General features: G+C 61.2%; 2 protein-coding genes across 5 annotated transcripts in view; both read right to left on the reverse strand.

Moving 5' to 3' along the window:
- NKPD1 (NTPase KAP family P-loop domain containing 1) lies at window positions 1–13701 on the reverse strand. 2 transcript variants are annotated; one of them, XM_003277571.2, is made up of 5 exons: window positions 13065–13701; window positions 10719–10880; window positions 9316–9753; window positions 6790–6921; window positions 1–4505 (listed from the first exon to the last, which is right to left on the reverse strand). In XM_003277571.2, the coding sequence occupies exons 1-5, from the start codon at window positions 13066–13068 to the stop codon at window positions 2674–2676; spliced, it is 2568 nt and encodes an 855-aa protein (XP_003277619.2). In that variant the 5' UTR covers window positions 13069–13701; the 3' UTR covers window positions 1–2673. The 2 variants fall into 2 exon arrangements, with proteins under 2 accessions (XP_003277619.2, XP_030651669.1); XM_030795809.1 differs by lacking the exon at window positions 9316–9753.
- The window catches only part of TRAPPC6A (trafficking protein particle complex 6A), a 15852-nt gene continuing 11209 nt past the window's right edge, over window positions 12545–17187 (reverse strand). Inside the window, exons 2-7 of one of the 3 annotated variants that reach the window (XR_004026362.1) lie at window positions 15685–15752; window positions 15416–15533; window positions 14729–14812; window positions 14480–14573; window positions 13718–13799; window positions 12545–13107 (exon numbers count right to left, since the gene is read on the reverse strand). Coding sequence is in view for 2 of the 3 variants with exons in the window: in XM_003277573.4 (XP_003277621.1) it covers window positions 13768–13799; window positions 14480–14573; window positions 14729–14812; window positions 15416–15533; window positions 15685–15752 (396 nt within the window). In the remaining variant the exon portion in view is untranslated. Of the gene's footprint in view, window positions 13108–13694; window positions 13800–14479; window positions 14574–14728; window positions 14813–15415; window positions 15534–15684; window positions 15753–17187 lie in introns of those variants that run through there. The other 2 variants (XM_003277573.4, XM_012496852.2) reach the window with 2 other exon arrangements.

Below are 17187 nucleotides of genomic sequence, written 5' to 3' on the forward strand. Positions count from 1 at the left end.
TCAAGTTTTAACTCATTTTAATGAGGTCATTCGGGTGGGCCCTGCTGCAGTCTGATTGGTGTCCTTATTAAAAGGGGCATTTGGGCACAGGGAGACTGCCACGTGAAGACAGAGGATGGGGTGATGCCTTTGCAAGCCAGGGAATGCAGAGATGGCCAGCAATGCACCAGGAGTGGGGAGCAGGCACAGAGAGCCCCCCTTCATCTGGAACTTTTAGCCTCCAGAAGCGAAAGACGATACATTTGTCCTTCAAAGGCACGTGGTCTGTTAGACTGTGTTACAGCAGCTCTAGAAACCATAGCCGTTATCACAACACCCCAGCCTGCCGCGCTCCTGATTTTCTGAAGGGTCCCAGATCGAGGGATGGAGGCTGAGAGGATCCCCCTTGCCATCTCGTTTTCCCCTTCCCTTCAGCCACCCAAGTGTCGCCCGAGCTTGTCACGTTTTGGTAGCCTTTGCTGAAGACATAGGGGGTCTGTTTCATGCAAGATCTCAGTGTCCTAACAGGAGATGTTTATTGTCACATGTGGATGTTCAGAGTGGCAGGCAGCTCTTCACCAAGTTACTCCTGGACCCAGGCGCCTTTGAAGCTCTTAGGGCTCTGTTGCTCCCCAGGGCCTCAAGGGTCCCGGATCAAGCGGGCAGATGGGGGAAGGGAGTGGAGAAGGGAAACCTGCTCCCTAACTCATTGCTGGGAAAGGCGCACAGGTCAGCTGTGCTCCCTTTTTGTTGGTGACAACCGGTCCCATGGCCTTACACAGGTGCAAGTTCTCATAGCAGCTCCACGTGAAGATACAGTGGCCAACAGTTTGGCCACAGCTTGTAGCACATAACAGAGGCTGCGGCTTTTTTTTTTTTTTTTTCAGTCAGAGTCTCACTGTGTCACCCAGGCTGGAGTGCAGTGGCACCATCTTGACTCACTCCAGCCACCATCTCCCGGGTTCAAGTGATCCTCTCACCTCAGCCTCCTGAGTAGCTGGGATCACAGGCGTGCACCACCATGCCCGGCTAATCTTTTTGTATTTTTATTAGAGACAGGGTTTCACCGTGTTGGCCAGGCTGATGCAGCTTCTTACTGAGGCATGGGGGTCTTCAGTCCTGCCCCCACCTCCAGCCAAGTCCACACGTTAGCATCTCTCACAGCACCCCACTCCTGGTAACAGGAGTGAAAATTTATTTTCAGCTTGGATTCCAGGGGGTAAGAAACAAACCCAACTGAAACTGGCTTAAGGGAGGCTACAGGGATATATTGACCCCAGCCACACATCTACAGAAACAGACTTAACGGTGTCACGAGGCCCCATCGTTCTCCCTCTAAGGCCAGCTCTCCCTGACTGCTGGGAAACAGCTCCCAGGAGATCCAGGCGTATCCTACCAGCTTAGCCAGTCCAGGAATGGGAAACAGCACCTCTGCTTGCTCAGCCCCAGGGAAGATCATGGAGGGCTCCCACTGACCTGCATGCACCTGTGACAATTGCTGTGGCCAGAGAACTCCGGTGCTGCAGCCAGACCTGGATGCCATGCCCAGCCTTGGAGCTAAAGAACTGTGAGGTCAGTGACCCCAGTCCCATGACCTGAGGGTGGGTGCCTTTGCAGCGCTCTGTTTCCTCGGGGACTGTCCCCTCCACCAGCCTCAGGGCCCTGGCTCAGAAGCCACACCCTCAGCCTCATCCCAGGGTATGTTCAGTGTTGGCCCTTGTGGCCCCTGCCGGCACACACTTGGAACTGGGCCAGCCACCCCAGGGCCTGAGCGTGTGGCTGAACATTTGACCGGTGAGGAATCAGGAACTGCCCAGAGGAGTGACACCCACCCCCAGCCCAGGGCTCTGCCCAGAGGGAAGGTGGGGAGCCCTAGTGTAACCCCTCCTGGCTGGCTGTGGCTTGGGCCTTGTATGTCCCCATCGCTGCCCAACTTCCCTGTCCTCATCAGAGGGCTGATGCAGTGGCTTCAGTGTCAGTGACTAACCAGTGGCCCTGGAGTGACTCGTAAGGCAGGTACCCTGTGGACAGTTATTTGTCTGGGGGAGGTTAGTGCCATCCACCTCAGCTGGCTGAGGTGCCAGCGAGGTCTAATTAACCCATTACGTTGAGAATGGTGCCACTCTAGGGGTGGAGCAGCCTGCTGAGGTCACCGAGGTCACCCTCGGAAATGCCAGCCCCTGCCCTACTCACAGAGGGGCAAGCTAGGGCATGGGGACAAGGACTGGGATTCCCTGAGGCCTGGGCGCTCCATGTTGCCTGAGTCAACCCGGCCCATCCACCTGTCATCTCTGCAGCCTCACCCACCACCCCCACAGCCTCTCCTGCCACAGAGATGCCAGACGAGGAGGCCAGCATGGTGCAGAGGAGGAAGTGGGCTTAGCAGGACGGGGCAGGCTTGGTCCCTGGTCAGATCGGGATGCGGAGAGCAACTGGGGGCTCTCAACACCTCCATTTATTGCATGTATACCCTGACTTCCTCACTGGTCCTTCTGTGCCTGCTCTCATGCTGGCACCGGCTGGTGGCCCCACTCCTTGGAGGCTATGTCCACAGCTCTGGCTCAGGTTCACCTGGGGGTGTGGGCCTCACAGGGCTCATTCGGACCCTGGGCTGCGGCCCCAGTCCAGCCCCCTATTCCCCCATCTGGGCAGATGGAGGAACCCTTGCCTTCTGCTGCCCGCCAAGTCCTCCATTCAAGGCCCACCTGGGCTGGATTGCTCTGGACGGAAGAGCGCACAGGTCACCGGCCATAGCTTGCCCCTGTGGGCCAAGTCCCCAGCGTGGTGGCCTTCGCCGGCTTGCCCTGAGGCACGGCCCGACGGGGGCGCCCTGGAGGCACTGTTGGCCCGGTGGGCAGCGTGGGGGGCATCGCGGGCAGGGGACTTGGGCGGGCTGGGCGGCTTGAGCTTGCTGACGGCTCGGATGAGACCCATGCGCCGGCGGATGGAGTGGTCCAGGTTGACCGTGCAGCGCAGCAGGCTCTGCGCCTCTGTCACGGTGAAGGGGAAGTCGGCGCCCAGGAAGCGTTCGAAGAGCTCGGGGTCGCCGTCCAGGTCTAGCACGTTCTGCAACGCCTTGGTCATGGTGTGCAGCTCGCGGCTGTTGTCGCGGAAAACGTCCCAGAGGCGCGCGCGGCCCTCGGGCGCGCCCCCGGTCTGCTGCCGGTCCTCCAAGCACTGCAGCGCCCAGCTCAAGCGGCACGGCCACTGGTTGGCGAGCACCACCCACGCCACCGCCTGGCGCGGCGTGGGTCCCCCAAAGTCCCCCTGCTGCTGCTGCAGCAGGCGCACGGTGATGGGCACGGTGTTGACGATACGCCGCATGGACACCACGTTGTCGGGCACGTACTCGTAGAGGCAGTCGCGCTCGTCGTGAAGGCAGAAGAGCGCCTCCTGGATGCGCCGCGCCGCCTCGGCGTCGACGCGGCCCTGCCCGCGCTCCGTCCCCGCCTGCGCCTGCACCGCCAGCAGCTGCGTGCTCTCGCCCCCGGCGTCCCCCGGCAGCCACGGCTTGCGCGTGATCTCGCGGTACAAGAGGTCGTCGCGGCTCTGCACCGCATCGTGCAGGAACTGCAGCTTGGTGCGGCGGCCCATAATGGGCACAGAGAAGGGCAGCGTGACCGTGCGGTTGAGGAAGAGGTAGCCATTGTCGGCTGTGCCCTTCATGTTGCCCGCGCTCTCTAGGCACGCGGCAAGGATGCTGGGGTCCACGACCAGGATGAAGATGAAGGGTGCGTGGCTGTCGGACAGCAGTGTGTTGATGGCGTTGAGCACGCCCACCACGCGCTCCGGGTAGCACGTGTCCAGCCCGGTGACCTCCAGCACCACGCGCAGCCTGCGCCGCTGGTAGATCTCCAGGAAGCACAGGAAGTCGGTGAGCAGCTCCACCTCCTTCTTCACCTCGCACATGAAGCCCAGCTGGCTGCCGAACTTTTCACGCGACACCAGCCGCTCGATCTTCTTGCGCTGGCTTATGAACAGGTGCTTGCCCACCGAGTACACGGCCATGAGCAGCCCCGAACCCGACAGTGTGGTGGCCGCGCCGCCAAACACCTTGAGCAGGCTGCCGCTCGGGCTGCTGTGGCCCAGCGCGTGGCCGCCCAGCGACAAGTAGAGCAGCCCCACGCCCAGGCCCAGCGCCGCCAGCAGCGCCAGCAGCCCCAGGCACACGCGGCGCCGACAATGCCACTCGCTCTGGCAGCAGTCCTGCCTGGTGGCCGGCTTGTTACCCAGCACTGAGTACACGCTGAAGGGCAGTGCGCCATAGTGGTGGCGGATGCCCTCGCACAACGTGGTCACCAGGCCGGCCCACAGCTTGTCGGTGCCCTCGTACTGCCAGGCGCTGAAGCGGATGAAAAGGAACTGCACGTTCCTGCGCCGCAGGTGCACCTCGGTGATGATGGGCTGCAGGAACACCAGGTACCACAGTAGCTGCGGGACGCGCCAGCCGCTCACGGCACGCGGCCGCCACTGCACGTGCTGCAGCTCCTCGCTCTCGCGCTGCGCCGCCTCCTGCTGCATCAGCGCTGCGGGAAGGGAACCCGGGAGCCGCGTGAGCCGCAGACCCGCCGGGGTGGGCAGGGTTTAGTACGGGCAGGGCGGAGCGCTCCAGAGGCGAGGGGCTGGAAGCGAGCCGCGGCGGCTAAAGAGCTGGAAGCCGGTGCAGAAGCGGGGGCGTGGAGAGCCCTGGAGCCGGGCTTGGACCGGAAGCGGTCTGAAGGCCAGGCTGTGGGGTCGGGATGGGCAGAGGTAGAGCCGGCAGAGGAGAGACGATGGGAGGGGGCAAAAACAGATACGAGGAAGAGCCAGGGCTGGGCAAGGGGCTGGAGGCGGGGCGAGGGTGTGGAGGGCACCGGGAAGGTTCTGAGAGTGGGACAGGGGACAAGTGGCCGGTGTAAGGGATGAATGAATAAGATGCTGAGGACAAGCTATGCTAGGCAGCAGGATACAGCCTTGGTCTTATCTTCCTGACTTACTGCTCCTCCTGCAGGAAGCCCTCCCTGATCCCCAGGCTGGGTCGGGGGCCCTCAGCCATTCCTACTCTGGGTCATCACTGTCTGAGGACAAGTCTCTCTCCCCTGCTGGACTGTGAGCTGGAAGGGCAGGGTCCTGCTTGTCTTGGTCACCACTGTGTCCCCTGGGCACCAGAAGGTGCCTGGAGTGCCTGAACAATAGATAATGAGAAATCTGAGGTCACAGAGTGAATGAGCGGGAGTGTCTACAGCACCCAGCAGGAGTAGGGACTCTCCGTTCTTTTTTTTTTTTTTTTTTTTTTTGAGACGGAGTCTCGCTCTGTCGCCTAGGCTGAAGTGCAATGGTGCAGTCTCGGCTCACTGCAAGCTCCGCCACCCAGGTTCACGCCATTCTCCTGCCTCAGCCTCTCCGAGTAGCTGGGACTACAGGCGCCCGCCACCACGCCTGGCTAATTTTTTGTATTTTTAGTAGAGATGGGGTTTCACGGTGGTCTCGATCTCCTGACCTCGTGATCCACCCGCCTCGGCCTCCCAAAGTGCTGGGATTACAAGCGTGAGCCACCGCGCCCGGCCGACTCTCCGTTCTTTATATCCTCATCTTTTCTCCTCCCGGGACCCTGTGACAACACAGGACAGGACAGTGAGTGCTCAGTGGACAGTCAGTACAGGAACAAAAGGCTGTTGGGCCTGCACCAGGGCTGGACACACGGAGGAGCAACGTCAGTCCCAGCCCCTCTGGCCACACGTGGGGCTGAGGTCTGAGCTCCAGCAGGGCTTGATCCAGATCAAAGCTGCTGGGGAGGCTGGTCGGGGTGAGTCACGCCTGTGATCTCAGCACTTGTTGGGAGGCCGAGGTGGGCGGATCACATGAGGTCAGGAATTCAAGACCAGCATGGCCAACACGGTGAAACCCCATCGCTACTAAAAATACAAAAATTAGCCGGGCTTGGTGGTGGGCACCTGTAGTCCCAGCTACTTGGGAGGTGGAGGCTGCATTGAGTTGAGACTGCGCCACTGCACTCCAGCCTGGGCGACAGAGTGAGACTCCATTAAAAAAAAAAAAAAAAAAAAAAAAAAAGACTGGGTGCAGTGGCTCACGTGTAATCCCAGCACTTTGGGAGGCCGAGTCGGATCACATGAGGTCAAGAGATCGAGACCATCTGGCCAACATGGTGAAACCCCGTCTCTACTAAAAATACAAAAAATTAGCTGGGCGTGGTGGCGAGCGCCTGTAGTCCTAGCTACTTGGGAGGCTGAGGCAGGAGAGTTGCTTGAACCCGGGAGGCGGAGGTTGCAGTGAGCCAAGATCACACCATTGCATTCCAGCCTGGAGACAGGGCAAGATTCCGTCTCAAAAAAAAAAAAAAAAAAAAAAAAAAAAGCTGCTAGGGAACCTGGCGGGTTCCAGTTCATGTCTTCAGTTGGCATCTATATATCAGGTATCTTTTGACCACCAAGCCCTAAGAGGTGGGTCTGGGTGGCACAGAGGCAGTAGGGGCTTGGCAGGAGCCTGCAGCCTCAATAAAGAGCCTGGGCTTTCTGCCTCAGGTGCTGGGGAGCATGGAAGGCACCAAGCACAGGACGGACTGGGTCAGATCTGTCCTTCAGAAAGAGTCCTTGGAGTGGATTTGGTGGCAGAAGCAGGGAAGGGTAAAACTTGGGGGCAGCCAGGAGGCCAGAGAAGCAGAGCCCAGGATAGAGGCATGGGCTTGGGGAAGGCCTGGGCTGGGGCAGGCTGGCTGCAGGGGTTGGGGGATCTGGGGGAAGCCTGGAGCTGGGCGGGGACCAGAGGCCCTGTTTCTCATCCTCCCCCCAACAAACACACACAGCTCCTCACCCGTGATCTTGTCCAGCATCATGTGCAGGCGGCAGCCAAAAGGGGCATAGAAACCTACGGTCACAGGGACCGGCACGTGGCAGAGTGTCTTGGCCAGGCAGCTGCAGTAGACGTCATCCTCTGTCAGGATGTCTGGTGGTTGGGGGTGGGAACACTTGAGTCAGGGCCACTGGCCAGGCACCACCCTCCTCCCATCTGCCCTCCCTGGCACCCTGTGCAAAGGGGACTCAGGTGAAACCCTGCAGTAGAGGTTTCTGTGGTCATCAGTGGCCCCCACCTCCAGGGCGAGCTGTGCCCCTTTGGGTCCCACCAGGCTGAGGCTGGGAGGCTGGAATCCCCCGAGCCACACACCAGAAGCTAAGGCTGCGGGAAGTCAGCTTTCCTGGCCCTAGGTCACCAGGCTTGCTTGGTCACTAGCCTATGATTCCCCTGGGAAAATCCCAAAGGCCTTTCTTTGGGATACAAGGCCCTCGGATGCCAAGACACCACTTTCCATCATCAGCAGGACTCCAGGCCACTCCTGCCTGCTCTGCTGGCCCAGCCAGAGCATGGAGAGGCCCTGGACCGCAGGCTCCTCCCACCTTCCTGTCCATCATGCTGGCAAGTCACTAATCCCACCTGAGCCCAGGCTTGGGAGATGACCAGACTGGAGCTCCAGTCCCGACCCCACCGCCTTTGTCTGCAGACCTCAGGGAGAGCCACCTCTGAGAGGCTCAGTTCCCTCTGAAGAGTGGGGCAGCAGAGACACCAGGGAGCAGGAATGCCAAAGGGTCTGGCCAGCACTGGGCCCTTGGTCAATGTCTTGGTCTCCAGTGCCCATTTAGGGCCCTGGGGACCAGACACTGGCACTACAGCGTCCACTCTGCAGAGGGCACCCTGTCCCCCAGTGAGGGTTGCTTCTCGGACCTGGAAATGGGGTATCAAAAAGGTAGGGTTCAGTCTTGGGGGGGCACATGGGGCCAGCCTTGTGATGCAGTGGGGGTAACACAGCCACTTTCAGAGATGTCTGGTGGGCTGTAGGAAATGGGCCATGCCTGGCGGCAGAGCCAGGAGGCCAGGAAGCAGACTCAGGAGTAGGTCTACTGAGGTGTGGGCCAGGCAGGTCTAATTCCAGCTCTGCCAGATCACTGGGTGGCTCCACCTCATCCACCGTCTATTTCCCTGTATGTGAAATAGACATCGTAGCCCTGAGGCTCTGGTGACAGGGCTGTGCCCGACCTAAAGTCCCTGTTGCTCTTTCAATCCAGACCTAGAAACCCAGCCGTCTCCACCTCTGCTGCCGCCACCCCGGCTAGGCTGCCAGCACCTCTTGCCTGGATTCTTGCCATCTCCTGCTCCTCGAGCCACCTGCTTCCGTCCTCCTCCCATAGCCCATTCTCCTGGGGATCATCAGCTCACGTCCATCTTTGGCTCCAAAGCCTCCTGTGGCTCCTGCCTCCTTTAGGGCAAAAGCCGAAGTACTGGCTCCTTGCTGGCCCTATCTTTTGTAGATACAGGGCATAACTACTATGCTGCCCAGGCTGGTCTGGAACTCCTGGCCTCAAGCAATCCTCAGCCTTCCAAACTATTGGGATTACCGGCATGAGCCAGTGTGCCCCGCAATACTTTTTTTTTTTTTTGAGACAGTCTCGCTCTGTTGCCGAGGCTGGAGTGCAGTGGTGTGATCTTGGCTCATTGCAACCTCCACCTCCTGGTTTCAAGTTATTCTCATGCCTCAGCCTCCTAAGTAACTGGGATTACAGGCACTGGCCACCATGCCCAGCTAATTTTTGTAGAGATAGGGTCGTACCATGTTGGCCAGGCTGGTCTCAAACCCCTGACCTCAAGTGATCCACCAGCTTCAGCCTCCCAAAGTGCTGGGATTACAGGCATGAGCCACTGCACTTGGCCTCCCAGCCACTTTTAAATTTCCATGTTTCCTGTACCTGCCCCTGGCTGCAATGCAACGTGAGCCCCATGAAGACAAGAGATGTGTTGATCCTGCTCCCCACTGTGCCCCTAGAACAGGGTCTGGCACACTCAGGGTGCTGGATACCTAGTCGTGGAGTGAATGAGGGAGGGAGAGAGCAAGCAAGTGGGTCCTCCCATTACTGACCTTTGCTCTCCGTTCCCCAGGCTACTCCCTAGCTGTGTCTCCCCAATGCCAGAGCCGGCCAACAACCCAGGGCTCACCATCCCTGCCCCATGTACCCTGTAGCCTGTTGGGCCAGAGGAGGGGGCTGAGAAGAGACCCGAGCAGAGCCAGGGTGTTGGCAGAAGGAAAGGGGAAAGGAGAGGGAGGCCTTCACTGCCTGGCCCAGGATGGAGGCACCGGGGCAGGCCTGGCCTGGAAGCCTTGGACCCCAACAGGCAAAGCTGAGGCAGCCAGCCTGAGCCCCAGGGCCAGGGACACACCCCTCCTAGATAGGGAGCAGGGTGTGGATGAAGAGGTCTGGTGCAAGATGCTAGGCAGGGAGCGAGGGGAGCAGGTGGGAAGTGAGGCGGCAGGAGCGAGGACAGGGCCCTCAAGAAGGCCAGGGTGAGCACCGGAGCTGTAGGCAGTGAAGGAGCCACAGGCCGCTGGGGCGGGCAGGGGCCGGGCATCAGTGGGCTCGCTGGGTTTCAGGAGGACGCCAGCCGTGGAGGGTAGAGCTGGGCCACTCCTGGCCATGGCTGGTGCGGTAGTGGGTAAGGTGGGCGCCTGAGGGGCGCTGGCAGGTTCCTTGGGGACAGTGGAGGTTGCAGGCAGCCCCTTCTGGGCTTCGTGAATGGGGCAGAACCGCTGCCGCAGGGGGCTGGAAGGTGAGGGCTGGGGCTGGGGCTGCCGCTGCTGCTGCAGGACGGAGGGCAGGAGGCCCTGGCGCCAGCCACTGCCACCCACTTGGTGGCTGTAGTAGGCCAGCTGCCAGTGTGACTGGGGGGAAGGCCGACAGGGCCCATGGGCTCGGAGGGCCGCTGAGTCCTGGCGCCACTGATGACAGCATCCTGGAAGGAAGGAAGTGGGGGTGACTGGGCCTGTGTCCCCGACCCCTGGGGGCACCGGCACAAGCCAGACCAAGTCTTCAGGTAGAACCTGGGGGCCAGAGTATTCTTGGGAGCCCCAGAAACTCCTCAAAAAGTCAGATTATGTGCGGGGGAGGTATGGGCAGGGGAGGGACCCGGGGTCTGTGCTGTCCCATGGCGGGGGAGCGGGGAAGGTGCAGGCTTGGACTTCAGCTGGGGGCAGAGAGAGGACGCCTGAGGCTGGGGTTTCACTGGAGGCTGGTGCCTGCCACAGCAGATTCCTGGATCCCTGGGGGGCGCCCCCAGTGCAGGGGTCAGGGAAACTGAGAGGATCCATTGGGAGCTGGCCCTGGCTGGCCCAGGGAGGCCGGAGTGATGAGTGGTGGCGTGGCGAGGGGTAGGCCAGGGATTTGGATGGGGGGGGGGGCGGACCTTGTCCCCAGCTCAGGCCAGGGTGGCAGGAAGGTTGGTGACCTGGGAAGCTCCAGCCCTCGCCCTAGCCCGGAGGAGGCTGAGTCAGCCCCAGTGGGAGGGCACTACCCCCTCCCCACCCTGAACAAGATCACCTGTGGTCACCACCAGAAACTGGACCCACCCTCATCCAGACATGTTCAGTAGCAGGGGGCTCCCTCTCCTACCCCTCACTCCCAGCACACTGCTCCCCTCCAGGTTGGGGGCCATCCACACAGGCCTGGGGGTTTGGAGAAGGGGAAGGGCAGAGCAGGTGGCCCCTGCTTCCATCTCCAGCCCAGGCTCCTATCTTTGGGCCCCCAGGCCCTGTGGTCCCAGTCCTGGGTCCTGGCCCTGCTGCTATGCAGATGCCTCTGGGTGGAGTGCAAGTGGCTTTTCTCTCCTGGGGATGGTGGCTCCCCTTCTGTTCCTCCATTCACTCCGCCTCCCTCACAGGCCTCTGTCGGCCATCACCCGCCCCCAAATTGAACCCGTACCTTTTTGGTGCCCCAACTCTGGGTCCCAGAAGTAGTGCCCGTTGGGGCTCTGGGCATCCTTGGCGAAGTGGACTTTGTAATGTTTGCGCATGGCAGCCGGGCAGCTGGGTGCTGGGGGCCTGTTCCTGAGGCAGGAGGGAGCACACAGGCTCGGTGTAGCCTCTGGGGCACGAACAGCAGACAGCTGAGGTCAGGGACCCTGCCCTGCCCGACAGCTCGAACAGGGGAAAGGCCAAGTCCCAGATGCTGGGCTCCTAGGTCACTTGGGAGGAGGGGGTAGAGGTGGCCTTCAGGGTACAGTGAGGGGCAGGATGAGGAGGGATGGCCAGAGGAAGGAACGGAGAACCGCTAGGGGTGGCTGGGGACTAATTTGAGGCTGGGTGTTGGGAAGCCCCTGGGAGTTTCCAAGAGGCTAGGACACTGGGGAGTGCTGAGCAGACATGGGCTGGGGAAATAGGCGGTCCGGTGTGGTGGCTGAGTGACACAAGGGGTCATTAAAGTGTGGGCACTCTGGGAGGCTGGCACGCTTTGGAAGGACATGGAGCTAGTGAGGTGAGCTGGAGGGCAGATGAGAAGCAGGGTGAGTGAAAATCAGAGCTGGGTACCTGTGGGCATTGAATGATACGGTGGAGGGGGAAATTGTGAGGGAGCAATGAAATTACGGTGGTCCAATTTGGGGAGAGGCTCAGCAAACTCGGGCAAGATGGGTGTACCACATTTCAAATGTGAAGAGCCGAAAGCAGGACAGGGAAGGATGCTGTGTGGGGGACAGGGATGGGGAAAGGCTGAGGGGCAGAGGAAACTGGGGTGCTGAGGGTTGGTAGCCTGCCCACCACTCCCCACCCCCAGTCCCAGTCCCACTCGTACCTGACGGCGGCCTCACGGCCCCAGCTGCCTGCCCCACGAGCTGCTGCCACACCAGCCAGGACTGTCAGCGCAGGCCCATCCAGATGGAGGCCCCAGCCCAGCGCCCGCCCGACCGGTTTGCCCGCCTGTCCCCGCCCCTTCCCCAGCGCCTGCCTGTCCCGGTGCTCTCTGTTCTCGAGGACTGGGACTCGACTGGACTCAGTCTTGTGTCCCCATCCCTGGTAAGGAACGGAGATACATCCCGCAGCACTGCCTGAGTCTCCTTAAGGCAGCCACAGGCCCAGGCACTTCTGCTGGTGTGGGGGGGACAGGGAGCTGGGATGCCAGCTCCTCCGTGGCCCAGGTATGTGACCTTGGGCAGGTGACTTCACTCTCCGAGCCTTGGCTTCCTCATTGCTGAGTGGGCACCTGCCTCTCATGGTTGTCGCAAGGGAGGCACTGGGTGGGAGTCCCCTCAGCTCAGGGCCTGGCGCGCCTGACCCAAGGCTGTGCTGACCCATTTACCTGGCGCTGCTCTAAATGGATGTCCATAGGACGAGGGCAACAGCACACACATCAAGCCTTGTTACACCCTAGCCCCATCTTCCTCCACCACCCAGGGGCCCAGGTGTGATGCCCACTTCACAGATGAGGACACTGAGGCCCAGAGAAGTGAAGTCCTTGGCCCCAGGGCGCACAGAGGCAGAGCGGGGATTTGGAAGCAGACAGTGGTTGCTACTCCCAGGCTCGCCAAGGTTGTCTCCTGCCCTCGGGGCCAGCACTCAGTGACTGTCTCCCCACGGATGCCCTCTGAGGGGTGAGGGCCGGGGAAAGGCTGGGCAGGAGACGCCCTGAAGGCCCCTCGGCTCTCTGGGGCCCTGGCTCCCTGTGGCTGCTGGCGTAACGGGGTCAACAGTTGCTTCCCTGACAGACGGAGTGCTCCAATGGGGATGGGGGAGGCAGCCCCAGAACAGTGCCCAGGTGACCAAACACTGCTCCCTACAGCCAGAGCCAGGGCCCTTCCTGCGACCTGGGACCCACTCTGTCTCCTCCCCCACCCTTCAAGCTGGTTGCTCTGGGAAGGTTCCTCCCTGGCCCACCAGGGAGGCGGAGCTGGCATCTGAGCGTGGGTACATCTGCAGTGGACCTCCGTGCCAACCCCCCACGCCCCCGGCCCGAACATGAAGTGTGGCCCAATATAAAGGAGCCATCTCTGCAGGATGAGGTTGCCCCAGGCTGGGAGCATAGCGGCCAGGAGGCTGCTGGACACTAGGGGGAGCAGGCATTTGGGGAGTGGGCCAGGCAGGGGCAGCATTGCAGAGGCAGACACAGGACACTACACTCAGCCAGGTGGACGAGGAAGGGGTGACCCAGGCAGGGGCTGACGGGGTGACTGGACCCCACTCTACAGGGGAGTTTCTTTAGCAAGGGTCCCCTTTCTCATCCCATTTGGGGCTCACCCCCAGCCTCAGTGAGGAGCTCTGAGGCTGGGGCACTTACCCATGTCAGGCAGCGGGCGGCGAAGCCCAGGAGTTCCCAGATGCTACAGATGCGAGCGGGGTGGGAGGGGGCAGCATAAGGGCCACTCTGCCCAGGGATGGATAGCAGGAGTGCGTAGGGGCCGCGTGTGTCCATGGGGGTGTCTGGCCTCCCCCTACCCCATGCATCCCCAGCCCTGGCAGCCCCAGCCTGTCTTGGCCTATACTCTGGGCACTCCCAGCCCTGCTCCCCAGGAAGACGCTCCGTTCCGTGCACATCGCCGGGCAGAAGGCAGCCCTAGACTTGTTGACTTGGCAGAGATGCCAGTAAGGCCGCCCGTGCTGGAGGCCAGCATCCCTCTGCCAGGAGCACGGGGAGGGAGGGAGGAGGACCTGGCAGGAGAGGGAGGGTCTGAGGGGCATGGGAGCCAGAGAGGGTGCCCACTCCCCTGCAGGACCTGTGACAGTCGCTCCACAGATCCTCCCCCGCTGCTCTGAGTCAGATTCCACACACACAGCCTTTATTGAACAGCTGCTGGGCAGTGACGCTGCCGAGGCGGGAATCCCACCACAGTCCTGACCGCAGCTGGGACCCCTTTGCCTCCTGTGACACCCCCACCTCAATTTGATACCCACTTCCTGGGTAAATGTGACCCCAAAATGCAGCGGCCCCACCGTCTCCTGAGGCCGGGGCAGCAGTGCGGCTCAGCGGGCACGGGGTGGGCTTAGGATTTCAGAATCACCACCTGGAACTTACCTGGAAGAGAAGGCCTGGCTTAGGCTTGAGGATGGGATGGGGGAGGCAGAGGGCACCTGGACGACTCTTAGGCGCTCACCCCCATCCTGCACTGACACCCCAGTGGCTAGGTTGGGATGTTTCCTCCTGCCCACGGGGCCACATCCCTGGGCTGTGTGAGTAACCAGGGGCATGAGGGCCACGGATGTGGCCCCAGGGAGGCGCCCGGCATGGGCTTCTGTGGTATGCATTGCTCGGTCCTACCCCACGGGGGCCCCCATGAGTGAGCCTGGGGAACCAGCAGAGCAAAAATAACTGAAGGTGGGGGAGGTGGTGGGGCAGGCTGTCCCCAGGCAGGAATGGGGCTCCAGCTTGTCTGACAGAGGACACCCCGTCAGGCAAGCTGCAAGTTCCCTGGAGCCTGCCGTCCCCCCCATCAAAGCATCAGCAAGGATAACTTCTATTACGTCCACCTGGGCTCCTGTGCTGGGAAAAGATGTTCGAAACCGCCACACAGTTCTCTCTGCAGGGTGGCGACGTCATGGAGCCAGGGGCACAGATGGGCCTGCACTGGCTGTGTGGCTGAGCAGGTGACTTAACTTGGGCCTGCCTCGCAGGCACCCACACAGGAGTGGGGCTGGAACTCTGAAGCCCCCAGCAACTCAAGGGAGGAGAAGAATCCCCCCACCCCCATGACTCACAGACGGGCAGGGCTACCACGGAGGCAGTGACCACGCTCTCGATGCCCAGGGTACAGAGGGCGCCGTGCAGGAGGCCGCAGGTGAAGGCCAGGAACTGGGGAGGGAACACAGACCAGCATGGGAAGAGAGGGGAGGCCGGCACCCAAGGTCTGGGGCACCCCTTAGGCCTGGGGAAAGGCCTGATGTAGGATAGGGGCTGGGTAAATAGGAGGAAGGGAGGTGTGGACAAGGCCCCAGCTCCCCCCATACCTTGGGCGCTTCCTCCAGATATTGCAGGCCAGAGGCCATCGGGAGGAGGAGGGGGAAGCTGTTGTCTTGCAGGACGTAGGTCCCCTGGGGGACAGGAGAGGCTGGTGGGCGGGGGTGGGGCCTGTACATTTGAAGTGCAGGGAGGGTAAGCAGCGACCCAGGTCTTAGATTGGGCTGAGGTTGGGAAGGCCCCCTTCATGTGAACCACTGGAGTCACAGCCTTGGCCTCCAGTGCTCTGGTAGGGCCCAGGGCTTCCAAACCTGGAGTGGGTGCCCGTGCCCTGGGGAGTGTGGGTCCTGCCCTCGCCTCCCAGGCTTGTGCAGAAAAGCTGGGGACCCGGCCCAGGAAGCTGCAGAAGGGTAGGTACAGCCTGGGTGTCACTGGGGGACTAGACCAGCTTGGGACAAGCAGCATCCCACTGCGGGTAGGGCAGGCAGCCACCAGGGGCTTTCTGCCCATGCATGGCTCACTCCTGGTAGGCTGGAGAAGTTCCGGAAACACCTCCTATGCCCCAGCGCAGCCTCCTGGCTTCCCTTAGAGGATCAGACAGAGCAGAGCTGCGGCCGCCTGTGGGAAAGCTCTGGGCGGGTCCCGACAGCCGCTGCTCTGGCGCCGGGGCTTCCCCTCCCACTCTCTTGGTCTTGCCCTCAGGAGGGAGCTGGACAGGCAGGCCGGGGTGCTCCCACCTGGTGATTGGTGCGCAGGCTGTCCATCTGCTTCTGGAACACGGCCACCCACAGGTCTTTGCACAAGAACTTGAGGACATCCAGCTCCTCCCTGAAGGCCAGCGTCTCCCGGGGCAGCCTGGTGGGGCAGTGCCAAGCTGAGGCCGTGGGGCCAGGCAGGAAGAGGAAGACAGGCCCGACTCTCACATGGAGCAATGCAACCCTCCCCGCCTGGGGCCTGCCCAGCCCTGCCAGCCAGGCTGGGGGAGAGCAGGAGGGGCCGCGCTCACCTCTCGCCTAGAGCTTGGCCCACACGGAACCCCATACCCTCCAGGACCGACAGGCTCATCTTCTGTCCCTAGAAGGCCAGGGGAGAGATGCTCAGGGGCCCTTAGCCACCTCGAACCTGGGGCCACCCGGGGGGGACCTGCCAGGGGACCCGAAGACCAACTTGCTGGTGCTCGTCAGTTCAGGGGTGAGCAGGCAGGGGCTCTGGCATAGCCTGGCCAGGGCAGGGGCAGGCCTCTAGGGTGCTGGGGCTCCCTCACCCACCTCTGCAGACCTCGCAGGCTCTCTGGATCCCCAGATCATCAGCCCCCAAGAACCAGCTCTCCCTTCCCTCAGGAACAATGGGGGTCTTCCCCAGGTTCCCTTCCTCCTGCATGACTTTTCCCGATAACACCCATCACAGGCTGCAAGTGCTTTCAGCATGAACCCTCACAATGCCCTGGGAAGTGGGCGCCACAACTCCACCAAGAGGCTCCAGGTGACCTGCCCAAGGGGTGGAGGCTGGGCCACAGGAAAGGGGACTGTGGAAGTCAACCATGATCATTATGCCTTATAATATTGGCCAAGATCCCTGGGGAACATGTGGAAGCTCAGGACGGGCAGATCTTCGTTTGGGTGCTCGCAAAGGACAGTGGCAGCCATGCAGTGTCTGGAGGGTAGGCCAGGGTCCACACAGGAGGGGACTAGGCTGGCAGAGGCAGGCCCCAGGCAGGAGGGCTGCACTTGATGTCTATCCACGTGCCTGTGTGTGGGGATTGCATGGCTGGAGGAGAGGAGATGCTCATGGATTTGTTTTTTTTTTAAGAGATCGAGTGTGGCTTCATTGCCCAGGCTGGAATGCAGTGGCCCGATCTCTGACTCACTGCAACCTCCACCTCCCGGGTTCTAGCAATTCTCCTGCCTCAGCCTCCAGAGTAGCTGGGACTACAGGGATACGCCACCACACCCGACTAATTTTTTGTATTTCATTAGAGACAGGTTTCACTGTGTTGCCCAGGCTGGTCTCCAACTCCTGAGCTCAGGCAATCTGCCCGCCTCGGCCTCCCAAAGTGCTGGGATTACAGGCGTGAGCCACCGCGCCTGGCAAGTTTTCTTTTTTGGAGACAGAGTCTCACTCTGTTGCCCAGGCTAGAGTGCAGTGGTGCGATGTTGGCTCAGTGCAACCTCCGCCTCCTGGGTTCAAACAATTCTCCTGCCTCAGCCTCCTGAGTAGCTGGGATTACAGGTGTGTGTGCCACCACACCGGCTAATTTTTGTATTTTTGGTAGAGATGGGGTTTCACCATGTTGGCCAGGCTGGTCTCAAACTCCTAGCCTCAAGTGATCTGCCCGTTTTGGCCTCCTAAAGTGCTGGGATTACAGGCGAAAGCCACTGCACCTGGCCATGGAATTTTTTTTTTTTAATTTCTAACTCGGCTGATTTGCTGCAAGCAGAGGAAGGGAGGAGGCCCAGACTGGGGGGGGCACCAGAAATCCCAGGACGGCTTGGGCATGAGGCGCCAGGTG

The sequence above is a fragment of the Nomascus leucogenys genome, chromosome 17, assembly GCF_006542625.1.
Source record: "Nomascus leucogenys isolate Asia chromosome 17, Asia_NLE_v1, whole genome shotgun sequence".
Classification (NCBI taxonomy): domain Eukaryota; kingdom Metazoa; phylum Chordata; class Mammalia; order Primates; family Hylobatidae; genus Nomascus; species Nomascus leucogenys.

Bases quoted from the DNA above. Each gene is read 5' to 3' on its own strand.
- NKPD1 (XM_003277571.2), bottom strand. The intron at 9,754-10,718 runs GTACGGGTTCAA...CCTTCCTTCCAG, and splicing joins AGAGTTGGGGCACCAAAAAG to GATGCTGTCATCAGTGGCGC. The intron at 4,506-6,789 runs GTGAGGAGCTGT...CCCTTCCCGCAG, and splicing joins GATGCTGGACAAGATCACGG to CGCTGATGCAGCAGGAGGCG.